Here is a 19987-nt window from a genome sequence, read left to right on the forward strand (position 1 = left end):
CAGAGGGGAGCTAGACAGGGGAACTCTGGCTCTCTCCCAAAGCTGACAGAAGCTACCAGTGTGGGGCCATTCATCACTTGGCTGCTTTTATTGAGCTCCTTAGTGCCAGATGTTTGTTGGGGAAGGGATATAGTCCAGAGGTGAAGTGGAAAAAGCCCTACCCTACTCTTCAGGAGCTTTCTTGGACAAGGTTAGTAATCAACGACAAAGAGAGAACAGGCTCCGAGGTTAAACAACTTGCCCAAGTGCTGGGACCTTCTCACCTGGCTCTCAGCCTGTCACAGAGGCGGGGAGCAGCCTGTCTCTGGGAGCCCTCTGGACGTGTCCAAGGCTGGCACCACAACACACGTGTGGCAGGGTGGAAAACAGGAGGTGGCGGCAGCATGTTCCAGACAGTTCTGCTGGGGACTAAGGGGAAGCAGGCAAACTGGGACTGACATGGTAGGAGTTGCCAGTTTATTCACATCTAGGAGGCCACGCTGAGGATACTGTTAGTCCCCTTCAATTCTTTGAAGTCCTGAGCAAGTTTAACTGTTAGCATCACAGTCCCCTGCATCCCTAAGGACTCCATTCTGGGCCTAGAGCCTCTTTTAGGGGATCCTGGCTGGCTTTCTGTGGGTAAATCAGACAGATGGAGAGGTGGGGTGGGAAAGACTGCTGGTCTCCTCTCCAGGGTTTCTCTGTGCTCAGCAAATGCCCTCGGGCCAGCCTTGACACAGCAGGCAGCTCTCCTGGTTTCCGGAGTCCTCTGACGGCTGCAAAGACACAGGTAGAAAATTAAGAAGCATGAAGTCACCATATCAGGGGGGCATTCCAGCCTCCCATCTGGCCAGTCTGCCTCCCTTACAGTCTCCCTACCCCACAGCACCACTCCAGTTGTTTCATTCAGGATAGGGTTTCTAGGTACACAGAAGGGTAGAAAATAGAAGTCCACAGCCGATGGGCTCTCTTTTTGCTGCCAGTCAGGCAATGAAAATGGAGCCTCGCACCTCATACCTCTCATCCTTGGCCATGCCTGAGCTGAGTGGTAACAGCAGAATCAGCCAGGTCTTTGGGGCCTTTGGCTATATATAAGCTTTGGTGCCTCCAGCTACATCAAGGGAAAAATGACTTCTACTCTTTCAGAGATGTGAAAAAGAGAAAGAGCTTTAAAAGCCTTTGGAAGAAAGGGAATGGGGAAATAGGCATCTTCTCATAGCTATTATTAGTACCTTAATCCTAGGCTCAGGGGTCCACCTCTTCTGGCCTTATGAGGGGTTCTCAGGGTTATCCACTGGAGAGACATATCCTAAGCATGGGGCACAGGCCAGGGCCCTAAATGGCACGATCATTCCCCGAATTGTTCAAGCCAGTAACTTGGGGCCTTTCCTTAGTATATCCCTCTTCTCCCACATCTAATCAATCACCAAATTAACAGTATAAGGTTCAGATTCCTACCTCACCTTGGACCTGCCCCAGTCCTATCCCCTGCCTAGAATGTGCCTCATGTCTTTTCCCTAAACCATCTCCCAAACCTTCTGCCTCAAGGAAAACCCAAGAGCTAGGGAAGCTCCTGTGGTATGCCTTCATCTATTCTTTTCTTTCATAGCACTTACCACAACTGAGATGATTTATACTATTTATGAGATTAATATGTTTAGTGTGTCTCCCCAAATACAATATAAGCTCCATGAGGTCAGGGACTGATTTTATCTTGTTCACTTGCCACTGACTCACCAGTGTCTAGCACATAGTAGATGTTTCAATTTATAACAATGAAAAAAAAATACATATATGGGGTCATTTATACTGATCTCTAGAGAGATGCTTATGAAGAATCTTATCAAAACATAAGGTATTTCTCCTTCTCAAAGGCAAGATGCAGAATTTGTTTCCTACATTCCAACCCCAGGGAATCTAAGGGATGGAGAGCAGCCATTTTGTACCTAAAGCTGTGCCATAAACAAAAAGCATGAAGGTGGCAGGAACCAGAAGACTGCAGAGAATTAGCTTGGTATCTAACCCCAAACTCTTCTATCCCAAAATCTTTATGTGCCTGCTGAAGAGACTGGCTATCTCGAGGTGGGCCAAGGTAGGCTCCAGAGGTTGACATGTAACACCTAATTCAGGCATCTTAATGCAGTATTAACATAAACTACCCAGATTTCCAGCAATGTGTTCTACTTTGGTGATTAACCTGGGCTGACAGTGTGAGGCTGTACCTCACACTGCCTGGAAACATCTCAAACGGGCTGTGTTCAGAAGTCCCCACAACCTTTCCCAATTTGATGTGGAAATGACAAGGTCTCCTTGAAGCAAAAAGCTCCCCAGGTCTAGGTGGGGAGAAGCACTATGATAGCTTGTGTACATGTCTGAGAACTCCTACCTGCCCACTTCCTGCCTAAGATGCAGTCAAAGACAATCAGCACAGCCTAAAGCTAAGGAGGAGTTGTACATCTACCGCTGAGAAGCTGCTATATTTGTAGTCAAGCAATGTCAAGAAGCTAACCTCCAGCAGCACAGTTATGAAACTCAAATCCCTTCCAAATACAAGGCTCCTTTCCTTTAGAAAAGAGAGCTACAGTTCGCAGAACACTGGGTAAGAACATATAACCAACCCCAGAGCTGTAACAGCTACTGAGTAGAAGACCTCCAGCCCAGGGGTTAGAAAATTGATTTTAGAGGCCAGTGAACATATCTGCTCCTCATCACCCACCCCATCCCCCAAGGGTTTGGTCTACTGCTTAAATGCAGCCTCCTTGGGAGCCCAGGGCCACAAAAGGACCAGGGTGCAGTGTCCACCATAAGTCTTTGCTCCTAAGGGGCTTACAAGGGAAGAAAAGAGCAAGTAGTCAGGCAGCACACTGTACTTCCTCCCTTCCCCCCAAGCAGCTGCTGTCAGACAGCTGTACGCAGCATGTCTGCTCAAGGCTATTAAATATTCATGAGATGCTTGCTAGCTTTAAACATGCAATGACAATTCATCTGGAGAGCAAGAGGTACATGAGGGTCCAGAGAGAGAGAGAGGGAGGGCACAGAAGGATCCAGTTCTTTTAACTTCTGGAATCCAGAAACGAAGCTAGGGGCACCCATCCTGAATATCAAAGACAGGACATGACTTTCAGTGTCAGCTGATCTACTGGTGGCTGCTGTAGGTACACAGGAAAGACCAGGAGGCAGCTAAATGGGAGCAGAAAGACTTGGGTCTAAACTCCAGCTCGTGGACCCTGTGGTCATCTTAACCTGTACATATCAGTTTTCCAGGATAATCCTTACTTCACAGAGTTGTTTATGAGAATTACGTGGGATGCTGCAATATGATACTCCTTGGAGAGTTAGCACAGAATTAAGAGCTTAAAATGGAGGCAGAGACTTCATTCATTCCAGACTGAGAGGGGTGAAGCAAAGCCTTGCTTAGTAATTCCTTATGAGCCAAGTTTCCATCAGTGGAGACTCACAGAGTTTTGGTCTCTAATTCACAGGGTAGGGGGAAGGGACAGGATATAGGAAGACACCCTCAACATATGGAGAAGGCCTAATATCCCACCCTCAAGTAGCCCAAATATCTCGGAGGAGAGATGCTTATTCTTTCTGAAAAAGGTTAAGAACCAAAAAGCCTTCAGGTAAGAGGGAGCAGAAGTCAGGCACAGGGTGGGGAAAACACCCCCTTCGCTCTTCCACAAAGAAGTAGTGCCACTTTATGGAAGGTGCATATCTCCTATGGCCCTTACTTCCCTAACTCCCCAGCACAAGGGCAACCCAAGTGTGTTCAAGTTGCTCCCCTGTTTAAGTCCTTAAGGCCAAATTCCTTGACTAACATTTAGCTTTTCAAAACTGGCACTAACATACGCTTCTTGCCTCTATTTATAGCTAACAAGTACTGGGTGCTTACTACATGTCATGGTGAATGTTTCACATGCATTAATTCACCCAATCTTCACAATGATGCTGTAAAATAAGTATTATCCTCCCATTTTACAGATGATGGAACTGAGACTTGGAAATGATAACTCACCTAAGGTTCCAAAGCTAGTTACACTACATAAAAATGTGTGCTAAACTGTGTAAAAAGGAATAGTAATAGCTACTTTACAGGTGGAGGACATAGTGCATGGAATATAGTAAAGAATAAATGTTAGAATTGATAAAAATGCAATAGTAGCTAAGTGACATTTTTTTCAGATTTTAACACTTCTGAAATCAGGATGCATCTTACATTCATATGAAAACAAACCATTGTGTTGGTTTAACTGGCAGTACTTTTTCTTCCATTGCAGTATTTAATGATGCATCTTAGAATAAACGGCCTCAATGTCAATGAAATATGGTGTTTTATCTTATAGAGGCAGCATGCTTTCAAAATAAACAATGGACTTCACTATACAAAAATGTCGACGTGCACTTCCTCCGCAACTTGCTATGCAACTCTGGTAAATCACTTCACTTCTCCTAGTATCAGCTGCTCATTTACAAAAACAGAGACACACCGTAGGCATTCAAATTAAGTTCTCTTCTCCCTTAAAGAGGCAAAGCTGCCTATTTTCTCTACGTCACTTTTTCTTTTTAAAAAAATGGGATCAAGCTCAATTAATGGGAATAGATAGAGAAGTGATAAAATGAGGGAAAATTAAAATGACTGCTTAATAGTAACTCTGTCAACAAACAGCAGCCTGTATAGGCTGGCACAAAAGATGAGAACACATCAAGAAAGAGGGAGCCCATGTGCTGCCTTAATGCGTTCTAACTCAAATGACCTTTGGGTGACACAGAGCTCCAGGGGTTTGAGGCCAGGGAAGGATTACTTAATTTTCATATACCTGGGCAAAACATCCACCACCACCACCTTTTTCCACCTTGTTCACTTGGCTGGGGAGCACTCTGCATATGTGTACGCAAGAAGCCTTATGGGTCCTAACTCTCAGGCTGCTGTTCCTGAAACAAAACATTGTGTGAGTCTGTTTCATCCTTGGTGGCTAGAAAGCCCTAGCAGCTGCTGGGAGAGAAAGCAAGAGCGGACAAACCCTAAGGCTATGTGAGTAACTGTCAAATCCCTAGGTAAGGAAGGGAGCTGGAGAGAGGACCAAAAGAGGCTGATGGTGCGAGAAGGGCGTGGGGGCGGGGCCCAGCCTCTGAGCATCTGGAGAACTATGTATGGCCAGGCATGACAGCTCCAACAGCCTCATTACCACTTTAGCAGCCTGCACTATAATACACAGGGTACAGACATGATTTGGAGTCACCCATATCTCTTAGTGATACCAAAATAATCCAATCAGCTATTATTTATTATTGAGTAGCTACTATATGCCAAAAATTATACTGATCACTTTAAGTAATACCAACTTCAAAGGGCAATAGATCTATACATCTATGGTCAAATGACTTTCAACCAGGGTGCCAAGGTCATTCAATGGGAAAGAACAGTCTTTGCAATAAATGGTGCTGAGACAATTGGATATGCACATGCAAAAGAATGAATATGAACACCTCACCTCATACCATATGCAAAAGTTAATGCAAAATGGATCAAATACCTACACATAAGAATTAAAAGTTTGGAAGGAAAAAGGTATAAAGCTCAGGACCTTGAATGAGACAATGACTTCTTATGAGACTATGACATCAAAAGCACAAACAACAAAAGAAAATAAGAGTTAAATTGGACTTCATCTAAATGAAAAACTTGTGTTTCAAAGAAAATAAAGACATCTCACAAAATGGGAGAAAATATCTGCAAATTACATCTGATAAGGGCCAAGCATCAAAACATATAAAGAACTCATAATTCAATAATAAAAAGACAAATCTGATTTAAAAATTGACAAAAGATTTAAACAAATTTTTCTCTAAAGAAAATATACAAATGGTGGATAAGCACAAGAAAAGATGCTCAAAAGTGCTAGTCATTAGGGAAATGCAAATCAAAACCACAACGGGATACCAATTCACACACAGGATGGCTATAATAAACAAAAAGAAAATAACAAGTGCTGGAGAGGATATGGAGAAATTAAAAACCACATACATTGCTGGTGGGAACTGTGCATCCTCTGTGTAAAACAGTTCGGCAGTCCCTCAAAAAATTAAACACAGTTACTGCATAACCTAGCAATTCCTCTCCTAGGTATATATCCAAGATGTCCACACAAACACATGCACATGAATGTTCATAGCAGTATTATTCACATTAGCCAAAAGTTGGAAACAACTCAAATGTCTGTCAGGGGGTAAATGGCTAAATAAAATGTGGTATATGCATACAATGAGATAGTATTTGACAATAAAAGGGATACTGACAACATGCTACAATGTGGATGAAGCTCAAAAACATTATGCTAAGTGAAAGAAGCCAGTCATAAAAGATTATAATTGTATAATTCCATTTAATGAAGTGTCCAGAATAGGCAAGTTGGTAAGAGACAGAAAGCAGATTCATAGTTGCTTAGAGCTGGAAAGGATAAGTGGATTGTGGGGAGATGGCTTAATGGGTATGGGATTTCCTTCTGGGGTGAAAAAGACGTTCTAAAATTGACTGTGGTGATGACTACACAATTCTACATATTGAAAACCAGTGAGCTGTGCACTTTAAATGGGTGAGCAGTATGGTGTATGAATTGTATCTCAATAATCCTAACATGTCTTTTAATTTGTATTAATAGAAGCTAACCAGAAGCTGCAAACGGGCAGGCTATGGGCAGCATTTGGCTTGCAGCAGATGTTTTACAGGGAATGACACAAATCTGAGCAAACATTCAACAACGGGTAGTATACAAAATCCAAATTTCTAGTTCTTCTTGAAAATCAGCTCTAGCAAGTCTAACTAGTAACGTGTAGAGCTGGGAAAGAAACATGAATGAAAACAATTTTCACAAGGACCTACTATATACAGGGAACTATTCAGTATATTGTAACAACCTATAATGGAAAAGAATCTGAAAAAATATACACAGACATACACACACATATACATATTAAAAACTGAATAACTTTGCTGTATACTTGAAACTAACACAACATTGGAAATCAACTATATTACAATTAAGAAAAAAAAAAAGACCTTCAAATACTTGAAAGGATACTCCTTCAGGGGTCCAAAGTAGAATCAGTATAAGTTACTAAAGTGACCTGTTCAAAATGAGGGAAAACTTCTAATACTTGGAGCTGTCTTAAATGAAATGGGCTGCTCTGGGAAGTAGCATGTTTCCTATCACTAGTATGAAGTACTGATACATACTATATAACATGCATGAACCTTGAAAATATTATGCAAAGTCAAAGAAGCCAACCACAAAAGGCACATATTATACAATTCCATTTATATGGAATGTCCAGAATAGGGAAATCCATAGAAACAGAAAGATTAGTGGGAGAGAGGAGAACTGGGAGTGACTACTACATAAGAAATTCCGTTTGGAGTAATGGAAATTTTCTGGAATTGAATAGTGATAATGGTCACACAGCATTGTGAACATTCTAATAACCACTGAACTGTGTACTTTAAAATGATTAAAATGGTAAACTTTGTTACATGAATTTTATCTCAATTAAAAAAGAAAAAGGAGGGGAGGGTATAGCTCAAGCGGTAGAGTGCATACTTAGCATGCATGAGGTCCTGGGTCCAATCTCCAGTACCTCCTCGAAGAATAAATCAATGAATAAACCTAAATACCTCCCCCAACCAAAGAGAGGACCAAACGAGATACTCTTTATTAACTGCTTAGGATTTTATGGTGCACATGGTGATAAATGTGAGCTATTATCATCAACTCTATTTGATGATAAAGAAATGAGATACAGAGAGAGGGTAAGGATTTTGTCAAAACAAAGACAAAGGTTATGATGACGCAGAGCCAGGACAGGTCCCCAATCTTGCCTGGCTCTAAAGCTTATAGAACTGTTAAAAAAAAAAAAAAAAAACACCTCATAGGTAGTGACAGAAAGCTATGGAAAACATTGGGACCAACTGACTAAGCTACACACCCAGAATAGGGATGTGGGTCTGCCAACAATGGAACCTGCCTTTTTAAGCACTAATTACAGGCCAAATGAAGAAAGAAGTTTCTCCCAAATTCTGCTCTTAAGACTACCCTAGGAAGAGTGGAGACTAAATTCTTTGCCTTCAGGGACTTTCCCCTAAAATTTCCTAGGCATTCGTGTGACCAGTATCAAACTTAGGACTTCTTGGATGCCCAGGACCATGCTCAATACCATGGCCCTCCTTAAAGGCTCCAGATCTCAGAGGCTCCTGGCTGAGAGGCAGGTTTGGAAGAAATGATCCCCAAGAAGGCAAATTTCACTGTCAAAGGCTACCATACCTTTGACCTACTTAGTTGGATCCTTTCTCCTCACTGCCCTCACATCCCTGACAACTTACTAAGGGGCAGAAGAAAAATCATCCAATTAGTTCCTTGATGGTTTCAAGCAACAGGAAGATTCACTCAGTTGTCAGAACCCCCAAATACCTAAACAGGGGGCTAAACTTTCTTAGGGAAAGAACACTAATATTTACTACATATAGGGCATGGACTTGGTTGGCTTTATATATATTTGAACTCCTTCAGTTCCCCAACCACTGTAAGGTATACATTGTCACTATCTTCCTTCCCAGATGTGGAAATAAGTAATGTTTTAGGTCACTGAACAAAAGCTCATAGATTCAACTCCAGGTTTGTTAGGTTCCACGTTCTTCTACTATACCACAGTGTCCCTAACCAGGGGTCTCTTCAGTGTGAGAAATACCCCTTTCTCAGATTAAAAGAAGTATAGTATGAGAGTTAAGATGTTAAATTCTGGCAACACATAAATTTGGGCCTGATTACTAGCCATACTAATTATGTGACCCTGGGAAGTCACTTAACCTCATTAAGTCTCAGTTACCTCTGTAAAATATGAGCATTAGTGAATAATTATTTTTTGGTTGTTCAGTATCTGTTTCCCTTTCCTAACAACACCCTGACTTCCTTTTGAGGAATTAGTTTTTTCTTACTGCATACTGGTAAAGTACAGACATGTGACTCAGGCTATTCCAGTCTGACACTGTCTGCCTCCCTAGAACTTGAATCTTGAGTAGAGGGAGAAAGAAACCAAACATGGCTAGAGTTCACTTATTTTAGCAATGAACCCAAGCAATGAATCCCAACTTAAGGACCATTCCTGTGGTCTACCACTGCTGTCCCAGTTCACTGCACCCACTCCAGTTTCCCAAGCCAGAATTTTTAGCCTTCACACTAAATCTGTGGGCCCCTAACATCTTTCTGACAAACTCCCTTTTATTTACATTAGCCAGTCACTTTGGTGCTTATAACCAAGGAACTCCAAATGCAACACCACCTTATCAGGTTATTGACAGAACAAAATTGAATTTAATACATGTTAAGTTGACATTATCTGGTCATTACAAGTAAATTCAATATGGACTGCAAACTAACATAAAAGCACGGTCATGTTGTAAATATGGTACAAAGTGCAAACAAGCAAGATTTGCCCACTGATCACCTTCCAGGCCAGCTCCTGCCAAAACCATTTTACAACTAGGATAAAAGTTCCATATCCTTAATAGAAAGCCACCTTAACATACCTGACAGGGGTCTTCACTACCCATTCTACTCCAGGAAATGCCTCAGGAGTTTTCAATCACCTGAAAATGGAGAAGTAAGAGATCAGTCTTTTGAAGAGGAAGTTTTAAAGACATACAAAATAAAAGGTAGAGATCCTGCATGCAGTTTACACATTACAGGAGAGAAACATGCAACTTTAAAGAAATTTTAAGTAACATTTCATTGTGAATATCAATATGGGGACCTATAGGGGCTCATCCTTATACATTTTAAAACAGCTGAGCAGAAAGCTTTACTTTGGGGAGCAGCAGGTCTAAACTACAGTCATTGAAATTTTACAATGTGTCATTTAAGATGTCAGACTTTGTGCCCAGGTTACATTACAGTTCACTTGTGATGGGCAGGATTATTAAGAGTTATGGCTAATTTATGTGGCAGCATATGGTTTTTCTTTTTACAGCTATTTTTATTAAACAAGTTTTGCAAAGTTTTAACATTAAAATTAACAGCTAAAGAATTGTTTATGCAAGTTGCTGTCACAGTTTATGTAAAAGAGAAATATGTGCTATTAAAATCAGACATTTAGGTTACCTTTGGTTTTTTGCGATGCATGTTAGCTTTACACATCCTGATTCTCTTGCGATAATTTTCCTTTAAAAAGGGGGGTATAGAGTGATCTCTTTTCATCAAAACAAGACATAATGCCCTGAAAGCTGACTTCAAACCATGGTTGAAAATTCAGTTATTTACACTTTATCACAATCTACAAATACATTTTTTTGTTGGTGTGTTTTAAAAAGAAAAAAAAAAAATGTCCATCATGCACTGCTGCAGGCAGCTTGGCATTTCATACAAGAGGATTTTTCACCCCCGAGCAGTTTAGGTGGCTCCCTTAGGGAAGGCATGAGAACCCTGATAATTAACATAGAGGAGTGGAAACAGGGTCAACCAATTCCATCATTTCCTCTCTTGGTCTCTCAGGAGGGAGGTTCAGAGCCAGGCTATCATGCCAGATCCTGCCCCAGCCCAGCTGATTGATTAAAAGCATTTCTGGGATTGGAAGGGAAACCCTTAAAGGCACCCAGGGTCTGCTGAATTGTCATATCTAAAGGCAAGTGCTATCCCTTTCCAAACTCACAGAGATTATTTGGTGTCACTCTTAGGGCCACCTAGGGACTCTACAGAAGGTGCAAACTAGGGTGGCTGGTACTTTAAATATTAAGGCCTGTATGGAAACCAATTCAAGTTTCAGCTTAGTTAGATTTTTCTCTCCAGAAATAAGAACTTGTGATAAGAACTGGATAAAACTGCTTTAACAACTTCCAGGGGGTGAAAAAGCTTTGGTTATTTTTAAACTAAAACTTAACAACTCATAAACTTTTTTTTGGTAAACTTAAAATAAAATCCCCCCCACCACTTTTAAGAATGTCTCCAACTTTTAACAAGCCCATTAACTTTAGAGTTAATTTAAGTTTATTTGAAAGAGAAAACTATTTTATTGTCCACCCAAAAAAAAAAATGACAATTCATCACATTTACTTTGATTAAAAAAGGACTAAACTTTATTGACAAACTGCTGCAGACATTTTGACATAGGTTTAAGCTACCTATTTAGGCAGACTTACACATGTAGCATTTAATCTTCCAAGAACAAAATGGGAGGACGGTACAAATCCAACTAGGACTTTAACTTATGTACAAAGTGGATTTTGATTCCTTTTTCATTCAGCTGCAGTGTCCCTTTTTATATCATGCTAGTGTTGAGACATACTTGACTAACTACCTTGGGAACAGTTCAATATTGACAACTGTCAACTTAGGAACATCATCAGCTTTTGGCCCCAGTGTCCAAGTGAGCTTTTCATGGAGTGTAGAATCTCAGATGGACAAAATACTTTGTCTTTTTAAATACTGAAATTTTAATTATTAGTACTATTGCTGAAAGGTTGTTTGTGACTAAAAAGTTCTGCATCAAATTCAATTCAGGTGGCCAGCCCCTCTCCCCAAATCAACCTGTTCAAAACCTACTTCCCACTAAGTATCTCTCAACACTGTATGTCTGGGGCTAGATTTCAAAACCCACATAATGAAAAAGTCAGTTTTACAAACCTAATTTTGTTGTTGTTTTTTATATCAATTAACGTTAAAAATTGCATCAACTATTTAATTCATGAGGATCTTTCATATTAAAATTTAACCTTAAGATTCAACCGCCATGTGCTTTTAAAGGAAATGTTTTTAGAGACGTCTGAGCTCACTTTTACATGGTGGCACCTACTGCCGTTAACATTTGTGATTTTAAATCTTATACAGCCCTGAATTTTGAAATGTAGCCTAGTTTGGGATTCTGCAACTACAACTTTACGGGATGCCTCAAATCAAAACTAAGAGAAAGTTAACAAGCCTTAAGTTCAGAACCTTTAAGCAAGCAATGTCACTTTTGAAACTAACAGGTTTTGTGGTTTTTTTTTTTTTACTCAACTTTTTTTATTATAAAAGGTACATTTCTGTTTATATTTAAACAACAAAGAAAAAAAGCATCTACACACTTAAAAAATTAATTCGATATTCCTAAATCTATTTTAACTCATTTTAAAATACTACATACAGAAGCCAGAATGCAGAGTTAAGAATGGAATAAGGTGGGGAGAAGAAAGGGACCACGAAGAAAAACACTTAGACAATTACTTGTCTGTTGTGGGTAAAGCAACAGGAATCCTGGGAGATACAAGAAATCAGTAACAACTTTGCTCATAACTGATATTTTCCCCTCATGTTTGTTTTTAATAACGTCCATATGGGTGTTCTCTGTATGCTCCCTTCACTGGCCTAGCTGGAGGGGCCTTCAGCGACGGCCTGGTCCCATTCCAGTCATCTTGGCCTGTGGGGAAAGCAAGAACAGTTTATAAACCTTGTGCCAAGAGCATTTTGGGGTGGGCAGGAGTAGGTCACCTGGTAAAGATTACCAAAAAAACCTGCTTTGCTTCCAATGTCTTGCCACCTTTCACTCTGCTTGGCCTCTCTAAGCAGCTTAGGCAATTTCCCAACTGTGGGGCAGTTTTGGGTGGACAGACAGAAGGATACAGTTCAGGAAGGGCTTGGAGTGATGTGCAGGAAAGACGTTCTCCACAGGCAACATGATCTATACATCAGCCCCCAAACCTGGATAAACACCTTGCTTGAGACAGTGAGGAAAATCAATCTTTTTGGGTCTGCGATGCCCTTTCCTGTTTCCAAAGCAATTTGGCAGTGACAACTTCTGAAAGTCTTTCAGATTGGAAGCAGGCAGCTCCCTTTTCATGCAACAGCAAGTCAGATTTCCCTGTGGAGAAGTGTCCTCTGGCTCCCTGGGAAGAGCAAGCAAGGGCAGTATTTCAAGAGCCTTCCACCAACAGAGCTGATCCACCACTCTGGCAGTGGGAAGTATAATCAAATGCGTTAACAGCACTCATTAGGAGAATTCATGATCTCCTCTTTTACATCAATAGTCCAGGGAAGTCAGACAACATGAGTGACATCCTCAAATGATTTTTCTTTGTAACAGAGAAAAGCCTACAGGAGACGAACACTTACTCCTAGAGCTGATGTCTCATGAACACGAGTTGTGTTTAGAAGCCTTCTCGTCCCACTCACCCCTAGCCTTTACCCAAGCCAGTACTGCTTTAGCTACTTGCATTCACACGGGGGAGGATATAGCTCAAGTGGTAGAGCACATGCTTAGCATACACTAGGTTCTGGGTTCAATCCCCAGCGCCTCCTCTAAAAATAAATATGTAAACCTAATTTACCTCCCCTCCCCGCCAAAAACCAAACAATACTTGCATTCACAAACATCTGCTTCCACCACTACAGGTCTAAAACCCCTACATGGATGTAAAGTTGCACAAAAGCCAATCTAAGCCTGTTTATACCGCTAGTATAATAGATATGTCCATCACTTTCCAAGTGGCTTCTGGGTACCAACAAGACAGTTTACTTTTCTAATTCTGTTTATAAAGGCAGAAATCAGAACAGATTAACCATGGCAACATCATACCAAGAACATGAGGAGCAGCCTGCCTGTTTCAGTGCAGTCTCTTCTCCAGCAAAACAGAAATGTAATTTAGTCAAACACATACAGAGGACCCATTGTGCTGCCTCACTGACGGAGGGAAATACCCCAGGGCAATCATACTACCCTTCTAAATAGTGGCATATGAGCAGAGCAGTGCGGTGTTACTGATGGGAACTGTCCAATACTATTTAGCTAGAGCTGGTAAAAACTGTTTCCCTGGGCAAGCAGCTGACTGGCTACTATATACTATGCTGAGGAGTTCTGTGGGAAGCCCTAAGAGGCTTCTCCTTTTCAGTTAGGGGTAAGGGGGACTGTCAACTAGTAACTAGTATCTTAAGATAAATTTTCAACTGCTAGGCCCTTGTCAAGGACTGGGGACTGGGGACTTCCCTCAGGTATGCTAGAAACACCTCACGTTAAAAAGGCTGCTCTCTCTGTGTCTACCGCCACATGGCACTCCCTCTGGGGCCCATTAACACGGGGCCGTAACTGGCTCTTGTAATACTCTTGAGCAATGTGTTTTCAACCAAATCTCAGGGAAGGCAGCTTGGTTGTGTTGCCACTCTGGCATCTATAGTTCTCCTGGGGTCAAGGACTGAGTTGAGATGTCTCCATGACAATAAGGAGCCTGGTGCCAGTACTGCCCTGAATTGGCTCCAGCCCCCATAGTTTCTAATCTAACCAGCACTGTTCTTGACCCCAACCTGCTCTTGCCATCTAGGTCTCTTTCAGCTAGCATTTCCTCTACTCTGAGATTCTTTATGATGAGATCCAAAATTGTTTTTAAAAAAGAGGTTGGGCAGAAGTGCTGGATGATTAAATTCTTAGTATCCAACAATGTGGCCTAGGTATCAGTAGCAAAGGCCCAGCAACATAACCCAGGCCTAGTTACCTTCCAGCCTAAAGTAGGAAAAAATCAAAATCAGCTTAAAAGCTTACTGCTCCAAGCAGGCCAAGATGGACCTGAGCCCTAGATTAGGACATCTGCTTAGCCTTCCAAGAGCAATAGCACACCTATCTTATTTCAACAGTCCCTCTTTCTACTGCACACCACACAATTTAAGTAAGAGCAGGACTCCTACTGTGACATCTATCAACACACTGGCCTTCTTCTATCAGAGGTTTCTCTTTGGATGTGTGACTATCTGATCCCCAATAATCCAGTCACCAGCATTCTCCTTGGCACATACTTGCATATTTTGTCCCACCACAGAAATAAAGACATACCATATGCTTCATAAGAATCTTGAACCTCCCCATGTCCATAGTCATAATATTCTGAGTCCCTGAAAGCCAAAGACAGAATGTTAGAGCTATACAGTAACTATGTTTCAGTTTCATCTTTCTCCCAAAAACTTTCATATTTTAGTCATTTTACTGTGTGTATAATTTAAAAAAAATGCTCATTTTACCCCATCTCCAAACCACAAAATATTTCCAAAACATGTATACACTAGGTACTCAAAAAAGTTATGACAACTATAGGAAAGAAAAATGCAGAGCATACAATTAAAAGTGAAAAAGCTCAATCCAAAATTGACTATCTTAACCACAATGTACATACACATGTATTCACAGGGCTCACTGGAAGAGAATAAACAAACATGAAGACAAATGTTCTGTCCCTGCTGTAGAATTATGAGGCCTTTTCAATCAACCGCAGTTAAGATACATATATACATACACAAAAAAATGTCTTTTAAAAAAAGAGCAGAAAAGAACCCGAGTTACAGTTAGAAGAGTCTCGTTTTCTTTTAAACTTTTATGCAACTTTAATGTGGCTGTGATGTTTTTGATAATCAAAATAATTTTAAGGCATTTTCCCTTTATTTCCATATAGCCACAGCTCAGGAATTTTTCATCTGCTAACCCCAGATTCTGTGATTTAAGAGTAACAGTTATCCAAATTTGCAGACCCAAGTTATGTGCCTTACAGATGTCAAAAGCAGAGGAGACACTCTCAAAAGGTGAGCCGTACTGCTCCTTAGATTTGTGCTGCCTGAATATCTCAGTTCCTCCAACTCCCTCATCCATCCCTAGAACATGGAACTTCTATTGCCTGACTCACCCTTGGCTCTGGCTGTAGTAGCCTTCGTAGCCTTCATAACTCTGTTCTGCATATGTATCATCGTATCCCTAGAACAAATAAAATGAAGTAGAAAGTCAGAGTCACAGAAATTAGGTAAGGTAATCATCTTTCATGGGAGTATGGCAGGCTTCTGGATTCACAGAACATGAAATTTCCCTCCAAAATGTTAACCCCCATTGTGGAACAGTCAAGAAAGAGTTATTTTTTAAAAAATGAAACAAAGCAACAAATAAAATGGAAAAAACCCTTCCAGTGTGGGCAGGAAATAAGGTACAAGGCTGAACTTCAGCATTATCAGTAGTAGTAGTGGGAGACCCGTTAGTAAAACACTGTACACCAAGGAAGCAGCACTGCTTACTTCCTGTTTAATCTACACACATTCAGTAAACCATACTTAAAACGGAAAAATATTCTCACAGTTTAACATCCACTGCAAGGGAAGAGGGCAGATTCCAAATCTTACAGCTAGTCCCTGCCATCTACATCAAGGGCCAAGGCCCTGTCCTTCAACTTCCTTTGGCAACCTGCTGGGTATTGGGAAATGGCACATTGTCCAAAATTCTTACATATTCTTCATATGTCTCTGGTGCAGGGGGTGGAGGCAAAGGTATTCTCTGGATGCCTGCTGTCCGTGCTCTTGGTGCTGGAGCACCCCTCACAGTAGGTGGGGGTGGCACTCCTCGAGTCACAGTGGCACCTCTGGTGATGGCTCCTCTCACTGGTGTACCACGCACTAAAGCCCCCCGAGGTGGTCCAACACCACGGCCCCTGCAAAAAGAAAGTTCATTTTAAATGGAGATTTTTATAACTAGGCTACTTTCATGTTCAGATTTATTTACAAATTCTGGAGCTGCATAGATTTTACAATGCGTTAAACACACAATTATTAAAACACAGAAGAATGTATGTGTGGGTAAAGGACCCATACCAGAAGACTCTCCAGGTCCCCTGGTTGACCTGTTAATGACTCACTATTAACTCCCTTGGAGAGTCTGAACAGTCCATAAGGTCAGTCACAAAAGGTAAGATTCTAAAGTCAGAGACCATTTATAAATGCTAACTGTCCAAAAGTAAAAAACCAAAAACTTCAGGACTGCTGCACCTGACTATGACCAAAGTGCCCAAGATCCAGAACTCTCCTCTTGATACCACATACAAATTCTGAGACCCGTTTTGAGCTAGAGATAAGAGCACCAATAGGAGAGAAATGATACTCGCAATCAAATTTACATCCTATTTCAAGTGGTCTCCATTATTTATACCTTGGAACAGGTGGAGGAGGAGGTGCAGCTCCCCGGCCTCTCACTGGCACTCCACGACCGCGAGAGGGCTCTGGTACTCCATTCAAGTAGGAAAGCTCTAGAAACTGTTCCTGGCAAATATCATCCATCATATCCTGCGGATAAAAGATAATGAGGAGTGTTGCGCAACATCTCTATCTTTTGCTGAGAAGTCATCTAGCCCACATGAGGCTTGGGTGCTAGGAACAACTTTGAAAGCCCAGATGCAGTCTCAGGTCATTCATTCTCTGAAGTCAAATGGCACCCCACCTGTCACCTCTTTGAGGGAAGTCTTGATGGTAGACCTCTCATTATTCAGATGAAGCTCCTCATGATGTGGTCCCTGCCTAGATTTCCAGATCATTTCCATCCTCTCTCCATGTATAACCTCCTTTGAAGCCATGCTGAACAAATGAAGTTCAAAACATGGCTACTCTTACACAATCCATTCTTGCAAATAGTTTCCTCTTCCTAGAATAATAAAAGCCACTACCATTAAGTAAGCTCTATGACTGGACAACATATAATAAGCTTTATATAGCGTTTTCAGTTTAATCTTCAAAATAATCCTGAAATAGGTCATTCTGTCTTTGGGAAAACAGATTCAGGGAGTATAAAGCAAGACATCTAAGGACATAGAGCTAGTAAGTGGCAGATTCTACACATGAATTCAGAATTAACTGTCTCCAAAATCTAGGCTTTGAGTCATTAGACTATATTACTGCCTTTTTTGTCCACCTAAGGGACTCTAACTAATTAACAAGACTTAATCTAAAATATTACCTCACCTCTTAAAAAACTTTCTCTTGATGCTGACCCCTCAACTCCCTCCTCTGCTCACAGCACCATGTAATTTTCTCTACCTAAGCACTTACCACATCATTTTAGAATTGTTTGCCTGTCTTTCTCACCAGATTGTGAGCTCTTTAAGAGCCATTTTTGTAACTTTAGACCCAAGCATAGGATTAGGCACCTACCAGATACTTAACAAATGTTTGGGATGAACAAGGAACCTGAGGCTCAGAAAAGTGAAATAATAACTTGTCCAAGATGATGCAGATAAAGCTCCCAGTCCAGTGCTCTTCCTACTGTACCAGGAAGCCTCTCTGGTACAGTTAATGGTTCTAAGGGGGGAAAACGAAGGGCTCTGGTCATGGATGTAAAAATAGGCTTTTTTCTTCACAAGAGGGAAGAATTGAGTCAAATGCCATTTGCAAATCTTTCCACATATTTCCTGATGAGAGTCGTTCAGTCTTAACACTTCATGCATTTGTATATATCCCAGGTGTACATAGCTTCAAGAATAGAAGATTCTAGTCACTACAGAGATGCCCTTCTCAACTCTTCACCTCCTTCTACCTTACATATTACTGCTGCTTGAAACTCAAATTGGAGAATCAAGGGACCAATGACGGGCCGTTGCTCACATTCTTCTAATTGCCACATCAACACTGAGGAAACCCAGATCTCCCTGGCAGGCTTATTTTTTTGAAGATCCACTTACATGGAAGCCTGTAAAACTACCCCTTCTGAACGGTATGTTGAGACTAATGATAAAGAGGAGATGGGTATTCCCCTGCAGTCCTTCAGAAAATGGATGGCTCAGGATGCTTCAATACACAACTCAAAGAGTAAAAAGAATCTCAAGGGAAATTTACCAGCTTTCAGTTTTCCTCTAGGATATTTTAAATGGGCTGTTTCATGTCGAACATTCTAATGACAACGAGGTACTTAGATGCAAAGCAGCTGCTGAGACATTTAAGACAGTGTTGGAATCCTCAGAGTGCAGCATTATAGGTAGACGCTGCCTATAAATTTTTGCTTTACCAATTCTCACATCCTCTGACACAGTTCCAAGCCCTCATTTTACATATACAAGAGAACCAAGAACTATGTATCACCTTTCAGTGATGAGACTATGATGCTTACTTAGTCCTAGCTGAATAGTATTCCGAACGTTTCCTAAGGCTCCAGACTCATTCTTGGTTAGTAAATATTCAACAGTAAGTGGTATATTAACTGAAAAGTACCAAGCTATGCTGAAAAGCAAAAATTCACCATTTTTTACTTAGTCAAAGAATGAATCCTCTGACCAGGTAGTAACAAGCAAGACAGGTAACCTGGTCTGTCCCAACTCTTCCTGGGCCTTAGTTACATTCTGAAAGTAGCTATATAACCAATCTGTTTAATATCACCAACAGTTAAGTCTGTGACAATCATGCCTTTTTCAAATCAACTCTACTTGAGTAAACTCCTCCAGGAGAGAAAGTCCTGAATGCATCCAGCTCAGAATTTAATCCATTAACACTGCAGGTTAGAGGCTTCTTGCTGTTACCACCTAGACTCTCTGAAGTCTAGAATATAATCCCCTTACATGCAGGGGGTTATGACCATTTTGATCATTTTCCTATCATAACCTCCTGGTTCCACATTACAACCAAAATACTTAATTTTTGAAGACCTTGTTATATCTTTGTTAACCAGATGTTAGAATGCCTGACACACTGTGGACCCAAGATATTGACAAGAGATACCGGTACGCAACTAAAACCATATTAGACAAGGAGTGGTAGAGTGGCCTTGGGGCACAGTATTTTGAAAACTAGGTACAAGTAATGGACAACCTCAGAAAAAATGAACATAAACACAGAATTTGGTATACAATTTCAGGTTATGCAGAGACCCTGGTTAAGAACCCCTGTCTTAGCAATAGCACAAGATTCTAGTTTTCTCTTGCTCAAAAGATATAGAATATGGATTTCCTTACCGGTACTAGAAACTTCTTGACTTCCTCCATAGCATGGGCCATAAGAGCATAAGCCTCACATGGGGGTCCAAAGACTTCAATGAAGACATGCAGATCCATATTCAAATGGGCGTATTTGGGGTCTCCACCTTTGCGCAGCTCTTCCTCCTGTGGAAAAATGCACAAAAACATCATGTCACTTAGTCTAGGAAGAAAATGACAACTTTACTTCTAGGCCAGAGAGACAGCGAGAAATGACCGCAACACCTAAAAAAAAAAGTA

At 41.0% G+C, this 19987-nt stretch overlaps 1 protein-coding gene across 3 annotated transcripts in view; it reads right to left on the minus strand.

Moving 5' to 3' along the window:
• Positions 1-439: 439 nt before the first annotated feature.
• Positions 440-19987, minus strand: part of KHDRBS1 (KH RNA binding domain containing, signal transduction associated 1) — a 32696-nt gene continuing 13148 nt past the window's right edge. Inside the window, exons 4-12 of one of the 3 annotated variants that reach the window (XR_004140691.2) lie at positions 19727-19873; positions 16942-17075; positions 16246-16447; positions 15659-15726; positions 14818-14876; positions 12225-12417; positions 9557-9616; positions 4797-4911; positions 440-755 (exon numbers count right to left, since the gene is read on the minus strand). Coding sequence is in view for 1 of the 3 variants with exons in the window: in XM_010976090.3 (XP_010974392.2) it covers positions 12320-12417; positions 14818-14876; positions 15659-15726; positions 16246-16447; positions 16942-17075; positions 19727-19873 (708 nt within the window). In the remaining 2 variants the exon portion in view is untranslated. Of the gene's footprint in view, positions 756-4796; positions 4912-9556; positions 9617-11070; positions 12418-14817; positions 14877-15658; positions 15727-16245; positions 16448-16941; positions 17076-19726; positions 19874-19987 lie in introns of those variants that run through there. The other 2 variants (XR_004140690.2, XM_010976090.3) reach the window with 2 other exon arrangements.

The sequence above is a fragment of the Camelus dromedarius genome, chromosome 14 (assembly GCF_036321535.1).
Source record: "Camelus dromedarius isolate mCamDro1 chromosome 14, mCamDro1.pat, whole genome shotgun sequence".
NCBI classification, from domain to species: Eukaryota; Metazoa; Chordata; class Mammalia; order Artiodactyla; family Camelidae; genus Camelus; species Camelus dromedarius.